This window comes from Cebus imitator, unplaced genomic scaffold (genome assembly GCF_001604975.1).
Source record: "Cebus imitator isolate Cc_AM_T3 unplaced genomic scaffold, Cebus_imitator-1.0 Scaffold69, whole genome shotgun sequence".
In the NCBI taxonomy this organism is placed as follows: Eukaryota; Metazoa; Chordata; class Mammalia; order Primates; family Cebidae; genus Cebus; species Cebus imitator.
Genome location: NW_016107384.1, coordinates 4,429,028 through 4,452,676, shown reverse-complemented (window position 1 = coordinate 4,452,676; position 23,649 = coordinate 4,429,028). Strand labels below are relative to the sequence as shown.

Below are 23,649 nucleotides of genomic sequence, written 5' to 3'. Positions count from 1 at the left end.
CTATAAACACCTCCACGTCAATAAACTAGAAAATCTAGAAGAAATGTATAAATTCCTGGACACATACACCCTCCCAAGACTAAATCAGGAAGAAGCTGAATTCCAGAAGAGACCACTAACAAGTTCCAAAATTGAGACAGTAACTAATAGTGTACCAACCAAAAAAAGCCCAAGACCAGACAGATTCACAGCCGAATTCTACCAGAGGTACAAAGAGGAGCTGGTACCATTCCTTCTGGAACTATTTCAAACAATAGAAAAAGGACTCCTCCATAACTCATTTTATGAGGCCAGCATCATCCTGATATCAAAACCTCGCAGAGACACAACAACAACAACAAAATTTCAGGCCAATATCCCTGAGAAACATCGATGTGAAAATCCTCAATAAAATACTGGCAAACCAAATCCAGCAGCACATCAAAAAGCTTATCCACCACTATCAAGTTGGCTTCATCCCTGGGCTACAAGGCTGGTTCAACATATGCAAATCAATAATCCATCATATAAACAGAACCAATGACAAAAACCACATGATTATCTCAATAGATGTAGAAAAGGCATTCAATAAAAGTCAACACCCCTACATGCTAAAAACTCTCAATAAAATTGGTATCAATGGAGATGGAATGCACCTCAAAATAATGAGAGTTATTTAAGACAAACCCATAGCCAATATCATACTGAATGGGCAATAGCTGGAAGCATTCCCTTTGAAAACCAGCACAAGATAAGGATGTCCTCTCTCATCACTCCTATTCAACATAGTATTGGAAGTTCTGGCCAGGGCAATCAGGCAAGAGAAAGAAATAAAGCGTATTCAAATAGGAAGAGAGAAAATCAAATTGTCTCCCTTTGCATATGACATGATTTTATATTTAGAAAACCTCATCGTCTCAGTCCAAAATCTCCTTAAGCTGATAAGAAACTTCAGCAAAGTCTCAGGATATAAAATTAATGTGCAAAAATCACAAGCATTCCTATATACCAATAATAGCCAAATCATGGGTGAACTCCAATTCACAATTGCTACAAAGAGAATAAAATGCCTAGGAATACAACTTATAAGGGATGTGAAGGACCTTTTCAAGGAGAACTACAAACCACTGCTCAAAGAAATAAGAGAAGACAAAAACAAATGGAAAAAAATCCATGCTCATGGATAGAATCAGTATCATGAAAATGTCCATACTGCCCAAAGTAATTTATAGATTCAATGCTGTTGCCATCAAGCTACCATTGACTTTCTTCACAGAATTAGAAAACAACTACTTCAAATTTCATGTGGAACCAAAAAAGAGCCCATATAGGCAAGACAATCCTAAGCAAAAAGAACAAATCTGGAGGCATCATGCTGCCTGACTTCAAATAATAATACAAAGCTACAGTAAACAAAACAGCATGGTACTGGTACCAAACAGATCGATAGACCAATGGAACAAACAGAGACCTCAGAAATAATGCCACACACCTAACAACCATCTGATCTTTGATAAACCTGACAAAAACAAGCAATGGGGAAATGATTCCCTATTTAATAAATGCTGTTGGTAAAACTGGCTAGTCATATGCAGAAAACTGAAACTGAACTCCTTCCTTATACCTTATACAAAAATTAACTCAAGATGGATTAAAAACTTAAATGTAAAACCTAAAACCATAAAAACCCTAGAAGAAAACCTAAGCAATATCATTCAGGACACAGGCATGGGCAAAGACTTCATGACTAAAACACCAAAAGCGATGGCAACAAAAGCCAAAATTGACAACTGGAATCTAATTAAACTAAAGAGCTTCTACACAGCAAAAGAAACTTTCATCAGAGTGAACAGGCAACCTACAGAATGGGAGAAAATTTTTGCAATCTATATGACAAAGGGCTGATATCCAGAATCTACAAGGAACTTAAACAAATTTACAAGAAAAAAACAATCCCATCAAAAAATGAGTGAATAATATGAACAGACATTTCTCAAAAGAAGATATTTATTCGGCCAACGAAAATATGAAAAAAAGTTCAGCATCACTGGTCGTTAGAGAAATGCAAATCAAAACCACAATGAGATATTATCTCAAAGAAGTTAAAATGGTGATCATTAAAATGTGAGAAAACAGGCCAGGCATGGTGGCTCACACCTGTAATCCCAGCACTTTGGGAGATCGAGATGGGCAAATCAACTGAGGTCAGGAGTTTGAGATTAGTCTGACCAACATGGTGAAACCCCGTCTGTACTAAAAATACAAAATTAGGTGGGTATGTTGGTTCATGCCTATGGTCCCAGCTACTCAGGAGGCTGAGGCAGGAGAATTGCTTAAACCCAGGAGACAGAGGTTGCAGTGAGCCAAGATCATGCCATTGCACTCCAACCTGGGCCACAAGAGTGAAACTTTGTCTCAAAAAAAAATTAAAAAGTCAGGAAACAGCAGATACTGGAGAGGATGTGGAGAAATAGGAATGCTTTTACACTGTTGGTGGAAATGTAAATTAGTTCAACCATTGTGGAAAACAGTGTGGCAATTTCTCAAGGATCTAGAGCCAGAAATACCATTTAACCCAGCAATCCCATTACTGGGTATATACCCAAAGGATTATAAATCATTCTACTATAAAGACACATGCACATGTATGTTATTGTAGCACTATTCACAATTACAAAGACTTGCAACCAACCCAAATGCCCATCAAAGATAGACTGGATAAAGAAAATGTGGCACATATACACCATGGAATACTATGCAGCCATAAAAAAGGATGAGTTCATATCCTTTCCAGGGACATGGATGAAGCTGGAAGCCATCATTCTCAACAAACTAACACAGAAACAGAAGACCAAACACCACATGTTCTCACTCATAGTAGGTGTTGAACAATGAGAACACATGGACGCAGGGAGGGAAACATCATACACCAGGGCCTATCAGGGGGTTGGGAGTTATGGGAAGGATAGCATTAGGAGAAATACCTAATGTCGATGACGGGTTGATGGGTGTAGCAAACCACTGTGGCAAGTATATACCTATGTAACAATCCTGTATTTTCTGGACATGTATCCCAGAACTTAAAGTATAATAATTTAAAAAAAAAAAAGATTTAATATCATAAAAAAGGAAATACTTCAGACTGGGTAATTTATAAAGAAAGGAGATTTAATTGGCTCATGGTTCTGGCTGTACAGGAAGCACAGCTCAGGCATCAGCTTCTGGGAGGCCTCAGAAAGCTAAAAATCATGGTGGAAGGCAATGCAGGAGCAAGCACTTCAAATGATGAAAGCAGGCACAAGAAAGAGTGGCAGTGAGGGGCCACACATTTTTAAATGACCAGATCTTGCAAGAAATCTCTCACTATTGCAAAGAGAATACCAAGCCATGAGGGACCCCACCATGACCGAAATACCTCCCAGCAGGCCCCACCTGCAACATGAAATGTTACAATTCAACATGAGATTTGGGTATGGACAAATATCCAAATTATATCATAAATTTAGGCTCCCCATTCAGCCTTGAGTTGTGGGATGGGAGTGGGGCCACAGGTTGTTCTGCAATAGTTAGCTGGAGTAACATAGTTATTATCTAAAAGTTTTTTGTCTTGCTAGGCTGCCCCTTTCCTGATCCTTTGGCTAAAGAGCAGGCTTTTGTTGCAGCTTTTTCTAACTGTAACCATTCACATTCCTATGTTACCAGATGCTTTAGCTACAAGTCTGGGAGAAATTATGCAAAAAGAAAAGCCAGAGAATTCACCACCGTGTCATTCCTTGTGTCCCAAAGTTCCTAGATGTGCTGTCTTCTGCCATTCACCTTTTGGAGTCTTCTCATATTTGTTTTATATATAATGTTCAGGGTTTATAGTTAGTTTTACTTAGCAGGAAGAATAGAGAAAAAAGATATCTATTTCATCTTCCCTGTTATGTTATAACATTTTTGTAGACTGTATATTATTTGCTTATAGGAGACCTCAGACTATGAATTCTCTCTTATCTAGGTCATGTTAAGCCATTTTCCTTTTGAGCTATATGATCAAAAACAACCATGCATGACAGAAGCAAGGAACCACCTGGATACTTCATCTTCCAATTAACATCTGGAAAGGGGTCTGTGAACCCCAGCCTTACATAATTAGAACGTATTTTTGTGACTGATACTATTGAATGTCTTGGCAAAACAAATACTAACATTCATAACATTTTTACTTCTCCTCCCATGGTACATGCATGCTGTTTAGGTCAGTGGTTCTAGATTGGATGAAAGAGGGTGGCACGATTTTGCCCCCACCTCAAGGGCTTATCTGGCAACAGACATTTTTTATTATGACTTGGGAGGTGCTACTAGTATGTATTGTGTAGAAGCCATGAATGCCTTGAAACATCCTGCCATTCACAGGACAGCCACCATCAATGAAAAGTTAAGTGCCCCAAAATGTTAGTAGTGCCAGTGTTGAGAAACCTGGTTTAGATGTCTGACATTTGACAGCTAAGTTTAACCCTCTGTATTCTTTACAACTCTAGGCCCATGTAACTGTGGACCTCCAAATGCTACATGTGCAGTGTCCTTTCCCAAGCTCTCAACAAAGACAGTCTAGCCTGCCGAGATAATCTTACCTCTCGGCTTCCCTCTAGGGATTGCTGTGTGGCTGTAAGTTATGATTTCTACAGTGAAGAATCATGTTCCTTGTTTTTCCTGGAAAGAATGTCATCTACATAAGCCCCAAAAGTTTAAAACAAACGTCCTTATTCTAACCTTCGTAAGAATTTTTTAAATCATAATTTGGGCACCACTTTTATACTTGCATTCTTATTGCTGTCTCTCACTTACCACCCATTGCCAACAAATTCCCTATTGTACCTTTTTCACCCTAATTAAAGTTCTGAAGCCAATTTTACTTTAAGAAATGCAACCTCTAACTTCTGGAATTATAGTTGGGTGGAGGTATCAAAATTTTAAAAACCAAGAACAAAATCCAGGCTGCACTCACAAAATCAAGATAATGAGAAACAAGGATGGGACTGAGGAACCTGATTCTGTCCAAGATACACCTGATTCTAATGCTCTGCAATCCATGCCACTTTCCTACATAAAACAATTTAGGTACTGAAACGCCACAAAAAGAATACATAGGAGGAATTAACACTTCTGGTAGAAGAGCAGAATACACTTCAATGTTCATTATTCATTTAATAGTTTATCTTCCTATATCCCTAAGTCCATTTGAGCCCTTCAAAATACAATCTTTCTTATGGGACCCTGCTCTGAAGTATAACTTTCCGCAACTGTGCAAGACCTCTGGGCCAGTTTCTAATACCAACCCCTTTTCATGTCAAGTACCTTAACTATGTCATAGAATATGGGCCTAACTCAGAAGAAGGGCCACCGAGGCTTTTCTTCTCTGCTAAGGCTCTTCATTGGGTATCCCTGATTTCTTGTCTTATTCGATTCACAGAAAATCTAACTAGAATACCCATTTTGAAATGACCTGAGCAGTCACCCCAATCTTGTTCAGTAACTATGGGGAGATGTGAGTCTCAACCCAGAACATTTGTCATACTCTGCCCACAAACACTTGGCCAAAGGCAACACTAGACACTCTTGTTCATACCTGTTTTTCTTTCCCTTTATGGTCACATTCCTTAAATCACAGCCAACAGTGTATTCTGGGGCCGAAACTATTTTAAAGACATAGTGCAGTAGCAGTATTCTGTGTACTGATAAGATATTTGTAGCTGCAGCCAAGAGCAGTAACAGAATCTCCTTGCTTCTGTCATTCTCAAAAAAGACTATGTCTTATATTTCTTTCTTTCTTTCTTTGGGTGTGGGGCTCAAGTTCCCTTGTTACTACTTATGCTGTCAATGTTCCTGTCACAGCAAAGTCTGTATAATAGACAAAATATCTTAAATATGACCCTATCTAGTTTTGCTTCCTGCCAGGTACAAATCATAGTGAATCAATGGGCTGTCCTGGGCATAGTGTCAGTTCAGTGTCTCGGATGAGACTGCCTGGGGTGGAATCCCAGCTCTGCCATGCATTAGCTCCAGAACACTGTGCCAATCTTTTTTAACTTCACTAAAGCTAGAAGGCCTCCATGTCAGACAGGACTTTTATTAGTTATCTACTGACCTGACGGGGTTGTCATGGGGACAAAAATGCACATAAAGTGTGTCCCATCGAGTTTGGCACACAAGAAGCTCTTACAAATCTCTATAATTAGGAAGAGCTAGAAAACAAAGTTTTATAAAATGTTTCAAAAGATAGTTTTCAATGAAAATATAGAATTCTTATAAATTAAATAGTAATACGCTGATCTTTTTAGGATATAAATACACTTACTGTAATTCACCACTAGTAATACTAAACTGCAACGAAAAAAAAAAGTTTTTCTCATAAAATGCCTGTTCCTTTAATACTAACTAATCACAAAAACCTTTGAAGGGGAAGGCTACTTGCAATGTCTTACTGAAGTCTTCAGCTAATGTTCTCTGAACTAGTTTTTGGGATCATCACTCAGTTTCCTTCACTTTGAAAAGAGGATACACTCCATAGACGGAAAAATCAAAAATTCAAATGGAAAATTCAAACAAAATGCAAAGACCTTGAATAACACCGCAGTGTTTTCGTGTTCTAACACATGACACCCTATGCACTGAAATATTATCCATAATAAACTACTCTTACTTATGTAATGTACCCCAAATTGCATTTGGGAGAAATGCTACTCTGGTTCTGGTTCACCTACTTCCATTCTAATGTCGTAGTTCTGGCCAAGGACGCTCCGTATGAGCTCTTTGATGGTCTGGTCGGAGGCCAGCTGGGCCTCGGACTGCAGCGAGGCGATGATCTCCTCGATGGACGTGGGGACCACGCGGGCCGGCAGCAGCGCCTGCCAGGCGGCTTCCCGCGTGTCGCAGGGCGGCCAGCTCTCCCGCTCTCCCCGGGCTCTTAACCCCGCGGCTTCCGGCGCCTCGCGGGCCCAGCTCTCGCTCACGAAGCAGGTGCGGATCCTCACTTTCCTCCGCCCGCCGCCCGCCTCCGCGGAGCCGTCTCCTGCGAAGACGGAGCTGACCTTCCTCTCTCTGGCCCTGCAGGGCCCTGCGAGCGGAGCTGCCGCCTGGCTCTCCTCGCGCCCCCTGGCCAGGTCGAGGACGCGCCTGGAGCCCGCGGGCCGCGGGCTCTCCAAGCCCCTGCGCTTCGCTGGCGGCTCGGGCGGCGGCAGCAGGACTACGGGTCTGGCAGTGCCGAACCCCGAGGCGATGACTGGCGGCTTCTTCTGGGGCAGGTGCCGTAGGAACGCGGAGCTCCGCAAGTAAAAGTCCCGGGGGAGAAGCGGCCGGGTCTTGCTGGGAGCCGCCGCCTCACCTGGGCCCGAGGGACGCGGCGCGCCTCCGAGCACCTCCTGCAGGAGGGCGGCCGCGGACCTGACGGGGCCTTTAGCCGGAGGGGACCCTCTCGACGTCCGGGCTGCGGCACGGGAAAGGCGCGCGGGGCGGGCCGGGCCGGGGGCATGGGGCCTGTGGACCGGGCCTTCACCTACACCCGGCTTGGAGGCCAACTTCTGCTTGAATCGGAGAAAATCCTTTTTAGTCTCCTGCCGGACCTTCTCAAGCTCTTTAAACATGTACGATTCCTCTTTGTGTTTCAGGCCAAAGTGCTTCGGGATCGTGGACATCTTGACAAATTTGACCTGTAAAGTAAGCCCCCAGGTCAATCATATAAGTGGTGTGCGTATATACATAAATATAAAACAAAACTGGAATCAATAAAATTCCAGCTCAGCAAAGCTTCTTATAGTGGAACCTCACTGTGTTCCTTGAGGCACAAGTGAGTAAAATTATCATGTAATTTTATATCCACCTATTGGCCCTTTCACAGGAACCATGAAAAATCTCTAAAGCAGTCATTTTTCTTGGCGGAAGTTTCCCAAACCCTTATTGGGTTTCTTTTAACATTTCTCTAGACTCTGATGTAGTGTTCCACTTCTAAGCAAGTAGGCATCATACTAAGCAGGGCTTAGAAAATCTGCAGGACCCCTGCTACAACAGAATAAAGGCCACAAACTGTGGCATGGAGCCTGGATCATTCGGCCCATATCGTTCAGAGTATTTCAACATTTTTTTTTTTTTTTTTTTTGAAACAAGATCTCACTCTGTTGCCCAGGTGGCTGGAGTGCAGTGGCATGATCATGGCTTAGCACAGCCTCAGCCTCCTGGGCTCAAGTGATTCTCCCACCTCAGCCTCCTGAGTAGCTGCGACCAGATGTGGTATACCACATTCAGCTAATATTTTAATTTTTTTTGTAGAGATTCAGTCTCCTTGTTGCCCAGGCTGGTCTCTAACTCCTGGCTCCTGCCATCCTCCCATCGCGATCATCCAAAAGTGTTGGAATTACAGGTGTGAGCAATAATGTCTGGCTTGTTTCCACAATTCTAATTCATAGCCAACAATTTTAATTTGGAAGATTTTCATATACCAATTCAGATTTGCAGTTTCTCTGAAAAAATGAAAAATGAAGGCTGTGGCAGTGCAAAGGCCGAATCCCGGCTCTTGTGTGACTAGACAGCTGTTTCCCCTTCCCTCTCCAGTTGGTGGCAGATGCCCCCTTCCTGACCCAGTTCACTCCCTCAAAGTGTCACCTGAGCCACAGCAGCCTGTAGGAAGGTAATGTGGGCAGCCTCAGAGTGGGCTGCAGCCAGATTATGAGGCCTTCACTGCCGCTCTCTACTTTTTCTGTGAGCTACTGGAAACCACTCAACATTTTTAGCAGAAAAGTGACTTGATACATTGAGTAGAAAAAAGAATAAAGCCTAGAAGGGTAAGTAAGAATATTGTAGCTGAAGCCTGACTCTGGCTTTGATAATGAAGCAGAGTAAAAACAGAGGCAAAGCAAGGTAAAACTGACAAGACCTGGCCAATGATTAGGAATAAATGGAAGCAATTAAAGCTCCTTCGTAAAATAGGGATTTTGAGTCACCCTAATGAAGTCTTAGTCATAATAAAACTTCTGTTATTCACTGAACTGTACCCTTTAAAATCGTTAAGAGGACAAATGTTGTTATGTGAATTTTAACTACAATTTTTTTTTAATCCATTATTCAGCAGGGCCAGCTAGCTATGATCATAAGTAGATTTGGAGATATTGAAAGATCATTACCCAAAGTCAGGCCAGCAGTAAATATAAATAGTGGCCAATGGCGGGTTCTGTGGCCCACTTACCCATGAGAGGCAGGAGCGGCAAAAGCAGAGTTAGAAAAATGAAGAGGACAGTGTTCACAGAACACACCAAGAGTAGCATTTCAAGAAATCAGAGTAAAAGGAATAAAGTCAAACAAAAAACAATGAACTAGAAGAACAGTAAGTCTTCAGAGAATACTCAAGTTTCTTTGAAAATAAATAAAAAAATAAACAGAAACACTTCTGGAACATCATCATTATTTCCAGATATGATTATCTACCGGAAAACACAGACACTAGAACTATAATAGAGCTCTGCAAAGAATTTTAATTTAAAAAATATATATATCCCCCAGTAATTCCCTTATACAAAAATGGTCCTGTCAAAAACATAATGGACTCTAGCATGGACAACAGAGACCCTGTCCCTATTTTTAAAAATGTTTTTACTATGATGGTAAAATTTCATTTGTAATATTTTTTCTTTTCTTTTTTTTCTGAGGCGGAGCTTCACTCTTGTTGCCCAGGCTGGAATGCAAGGGTGCTATCTTGGCTCACCTACACCTCCCAGGTTCAAGCGATTCTCCTGCCTCAGCCCCCCGAGTAGCTGGGATTACAGGTACCCGCCACCATGCCCAGTTAATTTTTTGAATTTTTAGTAGAGACAGGGTTTCACTATATTGGCCAGGCTCGTCTTGCACTCCTGACCGCAGGTAATCCATCCACTTCTGCCTCCCAAAGTGCTGGGATCACGGGCATGAGCCACCGTGCCCAGCCCATTTTTAATATTTTTTAAAGTAAGTATCTAGGTATAAACCTAAAAAAAAAATGTACTGAAGTTACTTGATTGTATTTTTTTTAGTTCTACTGAAGGACATTAAAGAAAGATTCAACTAAATAGAAAGTTAATGTTCCATGATGAAAAGACCAAATATTTTCATTGTGTTAGGGCTTCCCAAAATATTGTATTGGTTCCATGCCAATGCAAAAATCTGAAAATGATATTTTGAACTTTGAAAGGCAATTCTGAATTCATTTGAAATAACAGGTTGGATTAGCCAAAAAAAAAAAAAAAAAAAAAAGAAAGAAAGAAAGAAAAAACAGAAATGAGGGAGCACTTGTCTCTCAATGAGGAGCAACCAGATAAATAAAACGTTTACAGATATAAGAATTAGAACTGAAAAACTGCTGCTAAAATCAGTAGCTACGCTGAAAAAGTGAAAAAAAGGATTAAAAATTATATTTGTTATAATATAAAGGCAGCATTAAGTTGATGATAAAAGAATTTTTTAATAAATTGTGCTGAGACAGCTGGACAACTATTTGGTGCATTTTTTGATGTATTTCAGGTCATGTACCCAAATAAATCCAGACGGACTTAAAACTTAAATGTGGAAAATATATTTTTATTTTACTTTGCTTTTTTTTTTTTTTTTTTGACAGTCTCTCTTTTCCCCCCCGGCTTGTTTTTTTTGGGGGGGTTTCGGCTCACTGCAACCTTCCTCCACCTCCTGGGTTAAAGAGAGTCTCATGTTTCAGCCTCCTGAGTAGCTGGGATTAAAGACACACACCACCACACCCAGCTAATATTTTGCATTTTTAGTAGAGACAGGGTTTCACCATGTTGCCCAGGCTGGTCCCAAACTCCTGACCTCAAGTGATCTGCCTGCCTGGGCCTCCCAAAGTGCTGGGATTACAGGCATGAACCACTGTGCCTGGCCTGGGTTGACAGTTAAAAAAAAAAAAAAATCTTTTAGCATGTTACAAATTCTGTTTCCCTGTCTTCTCTTCTTAGTGGTGTCTGATGAGAAGTCCATGGTCTTTTGAATTATTGTTTCCCTGTCAATAACATGTTGTTTCTCTCTGTCTGCTTTTGAATTTTTATCTTTGTTTTTGTTTTTGATCACCTTACACAGGATTTTATTTGCATTTATTCTGGTTGAGATTCACTGAGCTTCTTGAATCTATAAATTTGTCTTTCTTCAAATTCAGGAATTTCTCAAACATGATTATTTTTTATTTTTTTGAGACAGGTTCTCTGTCATCCAGACTGCTGGAGCAATCATCTTCCTCTTTCCTTGGGACATTAATTACCTGAATGTTAGAGCTTTTTGGTATTATCCTTACAGGGATCTCAGGCTTTCTTTTTTCTCTCTTCTTATAATGGATAGTTTCTGTGCATTTATCTTTCAACTCAGTTACCCTTTTCTATGACATATCCATTTTCCTTGTCAAAACTTTTTGAAAATATTATATTTTCAGGTACAAAATTTCTTTTTATTTTTTTATTTATCTGCCAAGATTTTCTTTTTTTAAATTTTACATATTTCTTGGGGAACAGGTGGTGGTTGGTTACGTGGGTAAGTTCCATAGTGGCACTTTCTGAGATTTTGGTGCACCCATCACCTGACCAGTGTACACTATATATATATATATATATGGACAATTATATATACATATATATATATATGTATATATAATTGTCCTTTAGTTTCTGGGTTATATGTGCAGATCATGCAGGATTTTTGCATAGGTACATGCATGGCAATGTGCTTTGCTTCCTCCATCCCCCTGTCACCTATATCTGGCATTTCTCCCCATGTTATCCCTCCCCAACCACCCTACCCCTGCTGTCTCTCCCCTAGTACCCCCAGACAGACCCCAGTGTGTGATGCTCTCCTCCCCGTGTCCATGTGTTCTCATTGTTCAACACCTGCCTATGAGTGAGAACATGCATTGTTTGATTTTCTGTTCTTGTGTTAGTTTGCTGAGAATGATGGTTTCCAGATTCATCCATATTCCTACAAAGGACATGAACTCATTGCTTTTTGTGGCTGCATAGTATTCCGTGGTGTATATGTGCCACATTTTCCTTGTCCAGTCTATCATCAATGGATATTTGGGTTGGTTCCAGGTCTTTACTATTGTAAACAGTGCCACAATGAACATACGTATATATGTGTCCTTATAATAGCATGATTTATAATCCTTTGGATATATACCCAGTAATGGGATTGCTGGGTCAAATGGAAGTTCTATTTCTACTTCCTTGAGGAATTGCCACACTGTCTTCTACAATGGTTGAACTAATTTACACTCCAAGATTTTCTTTTTATTTGTCTCTAGCATATTTTCCTTTACTTCATTGAGCATATTTATAACAGTTGCTTTAATGTCCTTTCCTAATACTCTCAACATCTGAGTCATTTCTGGACTGACATCTGTTGATTATCTTTACCTCTGAGATTGAATGAATCAATTTTCCCAAGTCTTTTCATGCCAACTACTTTTGGACTATATCCTGGACATTGTGAATGTTTTGTCATGTAGAGTTGGGGTTCTGTCACATCCTTTCTGAAGAATGTTTTTGTTTTTAATTTAGCAGGCAGTTCACCAGTCAGTTAAACTCACTGTAAGATCTGTCTTACTCTGTGGTTGGTGGTTCAGTTCAGCTAAATCTCAGTTCAGCTCTTTAAGCCTTTGCTGTGCTACTTTGAGTTTGTCCTGCATATACATGAATCAAAGGTCAGTCGGAGACGTGGGGTTTAGAGAGAATTTGGGGATTATCTTCTCTAGGTCTCTTCCCTCTGGAATTTCTCTCTCACTTCTCAGTGATGTTTGTTGTTTGGGCTCCTTTCCCTGATTGTTCTGGCTAGAATGATGAAGGGCTTTCTATCAATGTTTTTGCCACTTGCACTATGGCAGTCTGCAATTAGAGACTGTTTGAAGAAAAACCACAATAAACCTGGAAACTTCTCTCCAGGGCAGTTTCTACAAACGTTGACTTTCTCCACAATCTTCCTGCTTTTGTTTACTCCTAAGAATTCTCAGGTCAATAACAAAATATTTTGTCCAGACTTTATATGCTGTTGTGCAGAATTGGTCTGTAAGATGCACCTGTGGATCTCCAACAAATTGCTTTTGAAACTTAGAGCAGGAAGCATTTTAACATTTCAAAAGCACAATGAACATTAAACACACACACATCATTTTATTTTTATGTATTCTTAAAAAAATATATTTTTATTTAAGACAGAGTCTTACTCTGTCATCCAGGCTGGAGTGCAGTGGTACGATGATGGGTAACTGCAGCCTCGACCTCCTGGGCTCAAGCAATTTTTCTACTCCAGCCTTCTGTGTAACTGAGACTAGAGGTATGTGCCACCACACCTGCTTAAGTTTTTGTTTTTTGTAGAGACCAGGTCTCCCCATGTTGCTCTTGTTGGTCTTGAACTCCTGGGCTGAAGCAATTCTCCCTTCTTGGCCTCCCGAAGTGCTGGGGTTACAAGACGAGCCACTGTACCTGGCCATAACATTTTATTTTTAATTTTGACTTTTTAGGAATTAAAGGGAGTCCAAGAAGGGAAGATAGAAAATGGGGAGAAAAAAAAGGCAGGGGAGTATATTTTTGTGTCATTAGCTCTTACATATTCCTATATGTATGTATTTTTGAAGGTAAACACATATTCACAAGGGATATAGGAATATTCTAGGTGACTGTTTATAAAGAGCTAAAATAGTTTATGAAATTATAGCTTTTTATAGTTTTTAGTTATAAAATTTCTGTGAGCTTTTGAGTAGTTTACAGAAAAACCTCTTCTGAGCCTGAAAAATATGTCTTTCTCTATTTTCTATATCCCTTTAAATGAGCACCTGTAAGTGGTAAGTTACTATTATTGATATTACAGGATTAAACACAGCAAAACAAGTATTATAGAAAGTGCAGAAAAATAGAAAAAGATTTACTATTTTCCCATTCTGTTAGCAAAGTTATTAATATGTTTATATATTTCTTTTGTAATGACAATGTAAATGACAATGATGACACTAACAGATCTCATTTCTCCCACTGATATTTCAAAAGCAAATATTGTTTTCAGGATATTTTTATTTTCCTTGAAAGGCTGAAGATTTTACTAAATGAGATAGATTGTCCTTGGGCTAAAAAGTTTCTTTTAGAACTTTAGTACTGTGCATTGGAAATTGACATTGGCCCAAAATTTAGGAAGTGTCAATTGAGATGATATTTGATTATGGACCTAGGAGAACCCAAATCTTATCTTGTTCTTAATAAGTTATCCTTCTCAGTGTGGTATCTGACTACATATAGGAAGAGTTCAAGGTCAGGTAATCCATATTACTTTCTGGGCCCATTCCTAATGTAATACTCTGATGAGTTAGGCCTAACATATACAGGACTGCTTTTCCTTTGTGAGAGGAGTTTGTGCAGCTTGCAACCAAGTCATGTGGTAATCTGCTCCGTTTATTTCTATTTTAGTTATAATCTAGAGCAGAGTTTTGGATTTTCTGTTCCAATAGGAGGAAGAGATGCAACTGCGAGAACCAGAGAGCAACCTGCAATGGTCTAGCAAATTCAAGCAGGCAGGCCTCCCTGAGGCTTCAGCCATTTTTGGCTGAAGAACTTTCTTCTGATGGCTGACCTGGCCTTGTGAGAGAGAAGAAAAGGCTGGTTCTTGACCCTTCTGACTACTTTAGTGCTCAGGCCTTGAACCTCCTGGCAGGAGAGAAAGAAAAAGGCATAGATAGATTTTAAGAGCGTTCTGTCCCATTTTAATCTGTAGAGTAAACACAATCAACCAGGTTTGTGAGCTGCCACTTTGACACATCATGTAGATGAATACTTTCTTTTTTAGAGACAACTATATTATTTTTCCCTTGGTATTTCCAAACTAGAACTAGTCTCTCTTAGTAAATTACTCCTACGAAAAAGAAAAAACATGCTATTTTCTCACAGGAATGATTGTTCAAAAGTCATTTTACTTATTTTGTGTGGTAGAAGTGGGTGGGGATATAAAGGCACTTAGCTTTGATGGACTGGCCCATGAAGCACTGGGATACCACACATCTTGAATGTACAATAGAAGTTCCTGTTGAATTTAGAAGTTCTATTTCCTGTTGGTTTAATTTTAGATAGAAAGAGCAACTTTCCTGTTAAGAACTCATGGGAATGTACTGAGAAGTGTTAAACAATGAACACTTGTTAAACTTCAATAGCAAACCAAATGCCTGGGAGAAGTGAGAAAGCAGGAACTAAGAAATAAAAGGGAAGTGCAAGTGGGAGAGTCAAGTCAGATTCTCAGCAGTTACCAATGTACTTCTGGTCTGTGCTCTGTTCCAGTTACTACCTTTCAACCTTTTGCAGGAAGAAATGCAGATAGTGTTGATATGAACATATTGCCACCTGTGCAAACAATAACAGCCAAAATACTATGGAGGGGGATTATACAGCATTTTTTAAAGTAGGGAAACTTTCTTAAGGGCTTCAGAAATATTTTCTAATGTCCATATCTTATGGCCTGGAAAACTGGCAGCAGATTATTTTCACTTTTTAATATGAATCCTTTGGATGGATAGCATTGAATTGTCCAAGGTCAAGTCAGTGGTGGAGCTAGGTAAAGAAAGAAAGCCTATTGATTCCCAGATATGATGAGCTCTTCATGTAGTCTTCAGTTAAAAGCAATAGGACTATATTTGGAGGATAAACAGGATATTTTCTTCATACTACTCAAACATCATTATAAATGAATAATTACAATTGTGAAGATAATTCTTTCATGAATTGATATGAGTCCAATAGATAAGTGATAAAAATGCAAAGTAAATGCTGGGCACGGCGGCTCACACCTGTAATCCTAGCACTTTGGGAGACTGAGGCAGGCAGATTGCAGAGTTTGAGACAGGCTAGCCAACAAGGTGAAACTCTGTCTCTACTAAAAATACAAAAATTAGTCAGGCATGGTGGTGGACACCTGTAATCCCAGGTACTTCGGAGGCTGAAGCAAGAGAATTTCTTGAACTCAGGAGCCAGAGTGTGCAGTGAGTCAAGATTGTGCCATTGCACTCCAGCCTGGACAACATAGCAAGAGTCTGTCTCAATAAATAAATAGATAGATAAATTAAATAAAAAAAAAAGTCAACCCAGAATTCTATATCTTACATGCATATTTTTAAAAGGTAAACCAAATAAAGACACATTCAGACAAAGAAACCTAAAAGAATTATTCATCAGCCAATAGGAACTATATGAAATTCTAAAGAAAGGTCTTCAGGCAGAAGAGAAATGATACCAGAAGGAAATTTGTATCTTTAAGAATGAACGAAGACCAGAAATGTCAAATGTCTGAGTAAGTGCATGAGGCTATTTTTTTCTCTTAAGTTTAAAAATAATGTATGAAAATTATACTGTGGTGTGGGATGTTTATATAAGTAGATGCAGTATCTATGACAACAAGAACCATAAAGGCTGGGATAGGGCTGGATAAAGGAACTATATGGTGGTACAGTTTCTGCATTTTATGTTAACTGGTTCAATATTAACTCTAACTAGACTGAAATGTTAAGGATGTATATTGTAATTACTAGAGAAACCATTCTTAAAGTAATACAAAGAGGTGTAACTACCCAATAGATAAGAAAATGAAAAACAAAAGATATTATTAAATCTTAGAAAATATTGTAGATTGAATAATCATGAAAACACAACATATCAGAATGTGTGGGGTATAATTAAAACAGTGTTTAGAAGGTAACTTATACCTTAAATGCTGAAATCAAAAAGAAGAAAGGTCTAAAATCAACAACCGAAAGTTCCACATTAAGAATCTAGTAAAAGAAGAATAATGCATACTCAAAAGAATGGAAGGGAATAATAAGCACAAGGATATAAATCAATCACATGGAAAACAGAAAAAGAATTGAGAAAATTAACTAAGCCAAGAGTTGGTTCTTTTAAAATATCAACAAAATTTAAAAACCCATCTGGTGTACAAAAATCACCAGTATCAGGAATGAAAGAGAGGATTTCATTATAGAACCTAAAGATACTAAAGGGCAATGAAAGAATGTTATAAACAACACTATACCAACAACATCTAACAATTTAGACGAAATGGGCAATTCTGAAAATTACAACTTACCAAAATTAACACAAGAAACAGGAAATCTGAATAGCTCAATATTTTTAAAAGATTTCATCAAAAAATCTCACCACAAGGACACTTCCAGCTCTGGGTGGTTCTCTCAAATATTCAAGAAAGAACACCAATCTTACACAAATTTCCTTCAGCAAATAGAGGAGGAAGGAACATTTATTTTATGGTATCTACATAACTATAATACTAAACATGACAAAGCCATGTTTTAAAGAAAGAATATTACATACTAATATTCCTCATGAGCATACATGCAAAAATCATTAACAAAACACTAGCAAATCAAACCCAAAAAACATATTTTTGAAAAGGATAATACATTGTGACCAAAGAGAGTTTATCCTAGGGTTGAAAAATTGATTTAAATATCTTGATTTCATTATATTTATTTGAAAATCAATATAATTCACTATATTAACAGACTATATGAAAAGAATATAATTATTTTGATAGTGAAAAAACATTTGACATAATTCAACAACCATTCAGGATAAAAATAAATTAGTAGCTCTAGGCAAACTATGAATCATAGGCAAACTATGAATCATCCTCTATTTAATTAAGATAATCTACAAAATATTTACAGCTAACATTATATTTATGCTTTCCCTCTAATGTTGGAAACAAGGCAAAAATGTCTCAAGCTTACCATGTGTATCCAACATCATACTGAAAGTCTTAGCCATTGCAATATGGCAAGATAAAGAAATAAAAGTAATAAAGATTGAAAAGAAAAAGGGAAAAAGTGTTCCTATTTGCAGATAACATAATTTTTAGGCTAAAAGTCCTGAGGAATCTACAAAAATCTATAAGTACTAATGAGTGAATGTATCAAGGTCACACAATACACAGTTAACAACATACAAAATCAGTTCTATGTTTATATAGTAGCAGCAAACAACTGGAAAATATTTTTTAAATTCCACTTACCCTAGTGCCTCCACAAAACATAAAATTTAGAAATTAATCTAACAAAAAAAAGTCCAAAATCTCTACACTGAAAACTACAAAACATTATTTACATAAATTAAAGACCTACATAAATTGAAACAAATTACATCCATAGATTGGAAGACTCAGTATTCTTAAAAATCACAATTCTCCCCAATAGATCTATAGATTCAATGCAATCCCAATTTTAAAAAATACAGCAGGTTTTTAAATATAAATTACAAGCTGATTCTAAAATGTATACATAAATTCAAATGACTTAAAATCACCAACATAATTTTTAAAAAGAAAAAGCTGGAGGACATACACTATCCAATTTCAAAACTTACTACAGTAAACTACAGTAATCAAGGCAAAGGTTGTGGCAAATCATTATGCCAAGTAAAGGAAGCCAGACACAAAAGGGCATATAGTGTATGCCTTCTTGTATATGAAATTCTAAAACATGCAAACTTTTCTATAGTGTCACACAGCAGATCAGTGATTGGTTGCAGGGTGTGAGCTAAAAGCAGGGGTGGAGAACAAAGAGGACAGAAGAAAGAAAGGTTCGATTATCTTGATAGCAGGAAATGTTTCAAAGGTGTATGCATCTGTCAAAACTCATCAAATTGTATGCCTGTACCTCGTACATTGTACAACTCTTAATTTGCGCAGTTTACTGACTATAAATTATGCCTCTATAAAGTTGTAGACAGGGAAAAAGCAATTTGTTCAACTTTTAGATGTGCACGTTAAAAAAAAAACAACGACAACTATTGATCTCCTTTAAATTTCTGCAGTGGTAGTCTGCGTTAGTTCCATTGTGGGTCTGTGGCCTTCAATGCCCACAATCCTCTTATTAAGCCCACGGTGCCTCACTGACCACCAAGGAATTAGAGCCAAACTCAGGAAACCGCTCTCTGTTCTGAAACTACGCACATTGATCCTGGTGGGAGCAGTCACCTAATGGTAGTTAAGGTTTGCCCAAAACAAGCGGCCCTGCAATGGGACAGCAGAGGTCAGGCAGATGGAAATTAAAGTCCCTCCACTGTGACCTTTCACCTCTCGAAGTCTCTTTGAATCCCTACCTTTCTCCTTCCTAGCCTATTTTCTCCTGTCCCCGCAGTCTGGTCCTGCGTCCTGCACCCACCTCTCTCTTCTGCCAGGTTCTCTATCCTCCTCCCAGCTCCTCTTCGACCCGTGCTCACTCTCCCACGAAAGGCAGCCCTAAACTCCAGCCCCAGTGCCCCAGCCCCATCTTCCATCCTGATTTCTGCCGGGCTGGGGCTGAACCTGCCATACAGGATTCGCGCCCAAACAACACAGCTCTCCTTCGCAGAGCGCCCTCGCGAAGTCACCGCGCCCCAGGCCGCGCTCTCCTCTCACCTGGCCTCGAGGGCGCTTCCGCTCCCATTCAGGTGGCGGTGAGATTGCGAGAGTCCCACAGGCCTTTCCGGTGCCGAGAGGCCGGGTGGGCTCGACTGGCTCCAAGGACTAAAGGACGCTCCGCTCCGTCGCCCAGCAACGAGCCGAGCCGCGCGCCCTCCCACCCCCCGCGCCATGGCTCGCACCTCAACTGCACCCACCTCGCGGGACCCGCTCCAGGGCAGCCTCGGACTTGGACCCCAAACCCAGGCCTCACTTCTCCCGGCACTAAAAGACATTGCCCCCGAAGAGCCTCCTGGACTGAAGCCGCCTGAATTGGCCGCTTTTGCCGAGCTTAGCCAACATTTTACTTAAAACTCTTGCTCTTTCTACGTTTAAAAGAATAATGCTGGACCCCGAGACTTAAAATTTCAGCTTTGGGGGAACAAAACAGATGAATCTCTCACAAACATAATGTTGAGCTAAGAAGCCAGACAGCGAGGAGTACATACTGTATCATTTCATCACATAAAGTCCCGAAACTGCAGTGCTAATGGATGTAGGCTCAGCTGGCATATTATAAGTAAACACAAGAAGGTAACAACCATAAAAGTCCAGAGAGTAGCCATGTTGGGAGTGGGTCGGTGATGGAGTGGGCAGGCAGTTCCGGGGTAGTCGGGGTGCTAGCAACATTCTATTTTTTAACCTTGATGATGGCGTTTCAGATTTTCTCTTTGTGATAAACCATTGTTTTCTATTGTGTTCATTTTCCTGTGTAATATCTCACCATTTTTAAATGCTCAAAAAGAAAAAGAAAAACCAATTAGAGAAAATAGTGTAGATGAATGTGGTTTGCTCAGTACACTAAGCAGGCCTGCACGTATTTATTTTATATTCCTCTATACTATACCAACCCCTCTCTCTCCAAATACTCAGGCAATTAAAAAAAATGAGGTGGGGAGAATGGCAGATAAAATGTACTGGAGTTTATTGTCATGAATAGTCAAAATAAGAAATAAACATTCTAGAGAGGCTCCATGAGATCTGTGCTGGAAGAGGGCAACATGTTTCCCAGAAGTTCAAGATAAAAGTCTTGTGCTCCACAGTTCCCTAGAGAGGGGCCTCTCAACAGCCCAGCTTTGGAGACTGATGCACTCAGGCATCCTCAGGCCTCTGAGAAGGAAGCTCCTGCTCTGGAAACAGAGAAAGCCAGGCTGGGACACACAGCTTTACCATGTGGGCAAGTTGCTTTCCCTCTCTGGGTTTCTGCATGCTCATCTGTAAAATGGAGATCATAATCTAACCTCTCAGGTCTGTTATTTCACTTCCTAACACAATGGAAGTGTTCAAAAATGGTTGCCGAATGCTCTCAAGATGAGAAGCATTCTACAGAAAAGGATCTGCCAACCCTGCGGTTTTATTGCATTCATCTCCCTGCCCTGTGAGCACTCTGTATGGGCAGCTTTACTCTAAGTGTGGGAGTAGCCTCTTCAGGCCAGGACTAAATTGCTTTTCCCTGCTAATTAAAATAACAAGCAAATAGCCAAAGTGCTTGTGAAGTGATTAAAAGTTCATGGTACTATCCCAAATGCTGTACAAAAATAATATACAGCCCATGTTCCCAAACTGAAAAAATATTTTAAATTAATGCAACCTTGAAATACGTCTATCATACAGTCAGGAAACAATTTAAATGGCAAATAAATATTGTTGATTAATACTTCATAAAATCAAAAAACAATAAATATTGTTCATTAATACTTTATATAATAAAAACAGTAACTAAGGACTCAAGTATCCATATCATAAGATAATACAATCCAGGGAACCTAGGTAGTATTATCATCTTCATTGTACAGATAAGATATTTTTCAAAAAGATTAAGGAATTCACCTGAGGTCCCCTAGTTAGTAATACTGTGCTAGGAACCTCTAATCTAGGTCTAGTTTGTTTGTTTATTTATTTATTGAGACAGTCTCACTCTGTCACCCAGTTGGTGGGCAGTGGGGCAAACATGGCTCACTGCAGCCTTGACTTCCCAGGCTAAAGCAATCCTCCTGCCTGAGTCTCCGAAGTAGCTGGAACTACAGGAGTGTGCCACCATGCCCCATTATTTTTTTCTTTTTATGTTTTGTAGAGATGGGAGTCTCTATGCTGCCCTGGATTGAGCTTTTGGGCTCAAGGAATCCTCCGACTTTGCCTCCCAAAGTGCCTGTGTTACAGGCACAAGAGGCTGTGAATGGCAGATCTAGTTTTATTTTTTAAAAGGTGGGAGTGGGAGACAGAAGAAGAAGTGGGAGGAGGAGAAGTTAGTTATTGATTTAAAGGTATTTCAAACTTGTTGATATCGTAATGCCTTCATATGAAAATCTTAATCCTTCTAGTACCATCTTAAAGAGAGGGGAATAAGACTCAAAAGAGCAGCATAAAATCATTCAATAGTCATTGAAACACTATGATTTTCTCTAGTTTTTGCCATTTTCCAACCACCACCTACCAGTCCTCTTGCCACCCGCTTTTGAAGCCCCCTGTAGCTCACTACAGCATGAGCAAAAGCAGAGCCAGTGTGACTTTCCAGCTTCCACAGCTTTGATGCATCACCACAGGACAAAGTCCAAACACAGTTCTCCAAAGAGAATGAGTCTCCTCACAATTACAGCCTGCCTAAAGGTTTAAATACTTGGGAAATAAATATTAAAATCATGTCTTTACTTCAAATTATGGACTCAATAAGTTCCAACTGGATGAAATATTTTGATTTTGTATAGATAAGACTTGCAAGGACTAACCAGATGCAGTAGCTTACACCTGCAATTCCAGCACTTTGGAAGGTCAAGGCAGTAAAATCACTTGAGCCTAGAGTTCAAGAGCAGCCTTTGCAACATGGTGAAACCCTGTCTCAAAAAAAAAAAAATTAAAAAAATAAAAAAAAAAAAAAAAAAAGCAGGTGTGGTGGTGTGAACCTGTAGTCTCAGCTACTCAGGAGGCTGAGGTGGGAGGATTACTTAGGCCCAGGAGGTCGAGTCTGCAGTGAGCCAGGATCTTACCATTGAACTCCAGCCTTGGTGTCAGAGAGAGATTCTGTCTCAAGAAACAACAACAACAAAAAACTCATAAGCACTAAACCGTAAAAGGCAGAAACTATAAATAAAAATAGAGATTTTTGAAATATTTGCATTATACATTAAAAATAAAATTAAAATGCAAATAAAAACCTGGGAAAAATTTTATGACACTTATGGCAGACATGAGATCAATATTCTGTAGATGAGAAGTAGACACTCCAGATTTTCAACTGGCTAATGAAGGTGAGAATAAGCAGTTCCCAAAAGAAGAAAAATTATGGCCAAAAGAAATAGAAAAATATTCAACTTGATTAATCTCATAAATACAAATTAAAACAATGTTATACAATCTTCATCAATCAAATTACAAAGTTAGTAACAGAATGTGTGCATGAGAGTAAGGAAACAGGATTACTCATAGATTTCTGAGGGCATTCTGCTTGGTGTCATATAGCAAAATGTCTCAAAAGGCTTAAATATTATCAGCCTGAGCAACATAGCAAGACTCTGTCTCTACAAGAAAAATTTAATAATTACCTGGACATGGTGGCACACACCTGTAGTCCTGGCTACTTTGGGGCTGAGGTGGGAGGATTGCTGGAGCCAGGAGTCCAAGGCTACAGTGAGCTACGATTGCACCACTGCACTCCAGCCTGGGCAACAGAGCAGGACCCTGTCTCAAAAAAAAGAAAAAAGAAAAAAAAAAGGTTAAATACTTGCATGTATTTTAACCAAGAAATTCCACTTTTATGAACTTTTTCTACATAGAAGTATGCAAAATTTTCAAATAATAATATTGAAACATTGTTTTAATCATTAGAAGGCAGAATCTTGTCTTCAATTTAGTATCTTTAGTATCTAGCACAATGTTGGCACATGGAATTCTCATTGATGGTCACACCTAAATAATGTCACTGGTTTAGCTAGTCAAGACTGAGTTGTTGCCAGAAACAGACCTGAAAAGAACTGAGCTCTAGACTTAATGTTCTAGAGATGAGGAGCCAAAGATACTGAGGCCTTGCGGAACACACGAGGACATTTCCCATGAGCCCCTCAGTCACTGGACCTAGTTTAGTGTCTGCTTCTATTAACACAACTCACCACGAGCAAAAGTCTCAGTCCTTGATTTATAGCAAAGTTCAGTTCACTGAAGGAAAAAAACAAAATCTTGATACTATCA

At 39.3% G+C, this 23,649-nt stretch overlaps 1 protein-coding gene across 1 annotated transcript in view; it reads right to left on the bottom strand.

The window, feature by feature from the left end:
* Positions 1 to 19,601, bottom strand: part of TTC6 (tetratricopeptide repeat domain 6) — a 247,353-nt gene extending 227,752 nt beyond the window's left edge. Inside the window, exons 1-3 of the mRNA XM_037739398.1 lie at positions 19,426 to 19,601; positions 19,128 to 19,332; positions 6,726 to 7,670 (exon numbers count right to left, since the gene is read on the bottom strand). Of these exons, the coding sequence (XP_037595326.1) occupies positions 6,726 to 7,670; positions 19,128 to 19,332; positions 19,426 to 19,601 (1,326 nt within the window). The remainder of the gene's footprint in view (positions 1 to 6,725; positions 7,671 to 19,127; positions 19,333 to 19,425) is intronic.
* Positions 19,602 to 23,649: the final 4,048 nt, after the last annotated feature.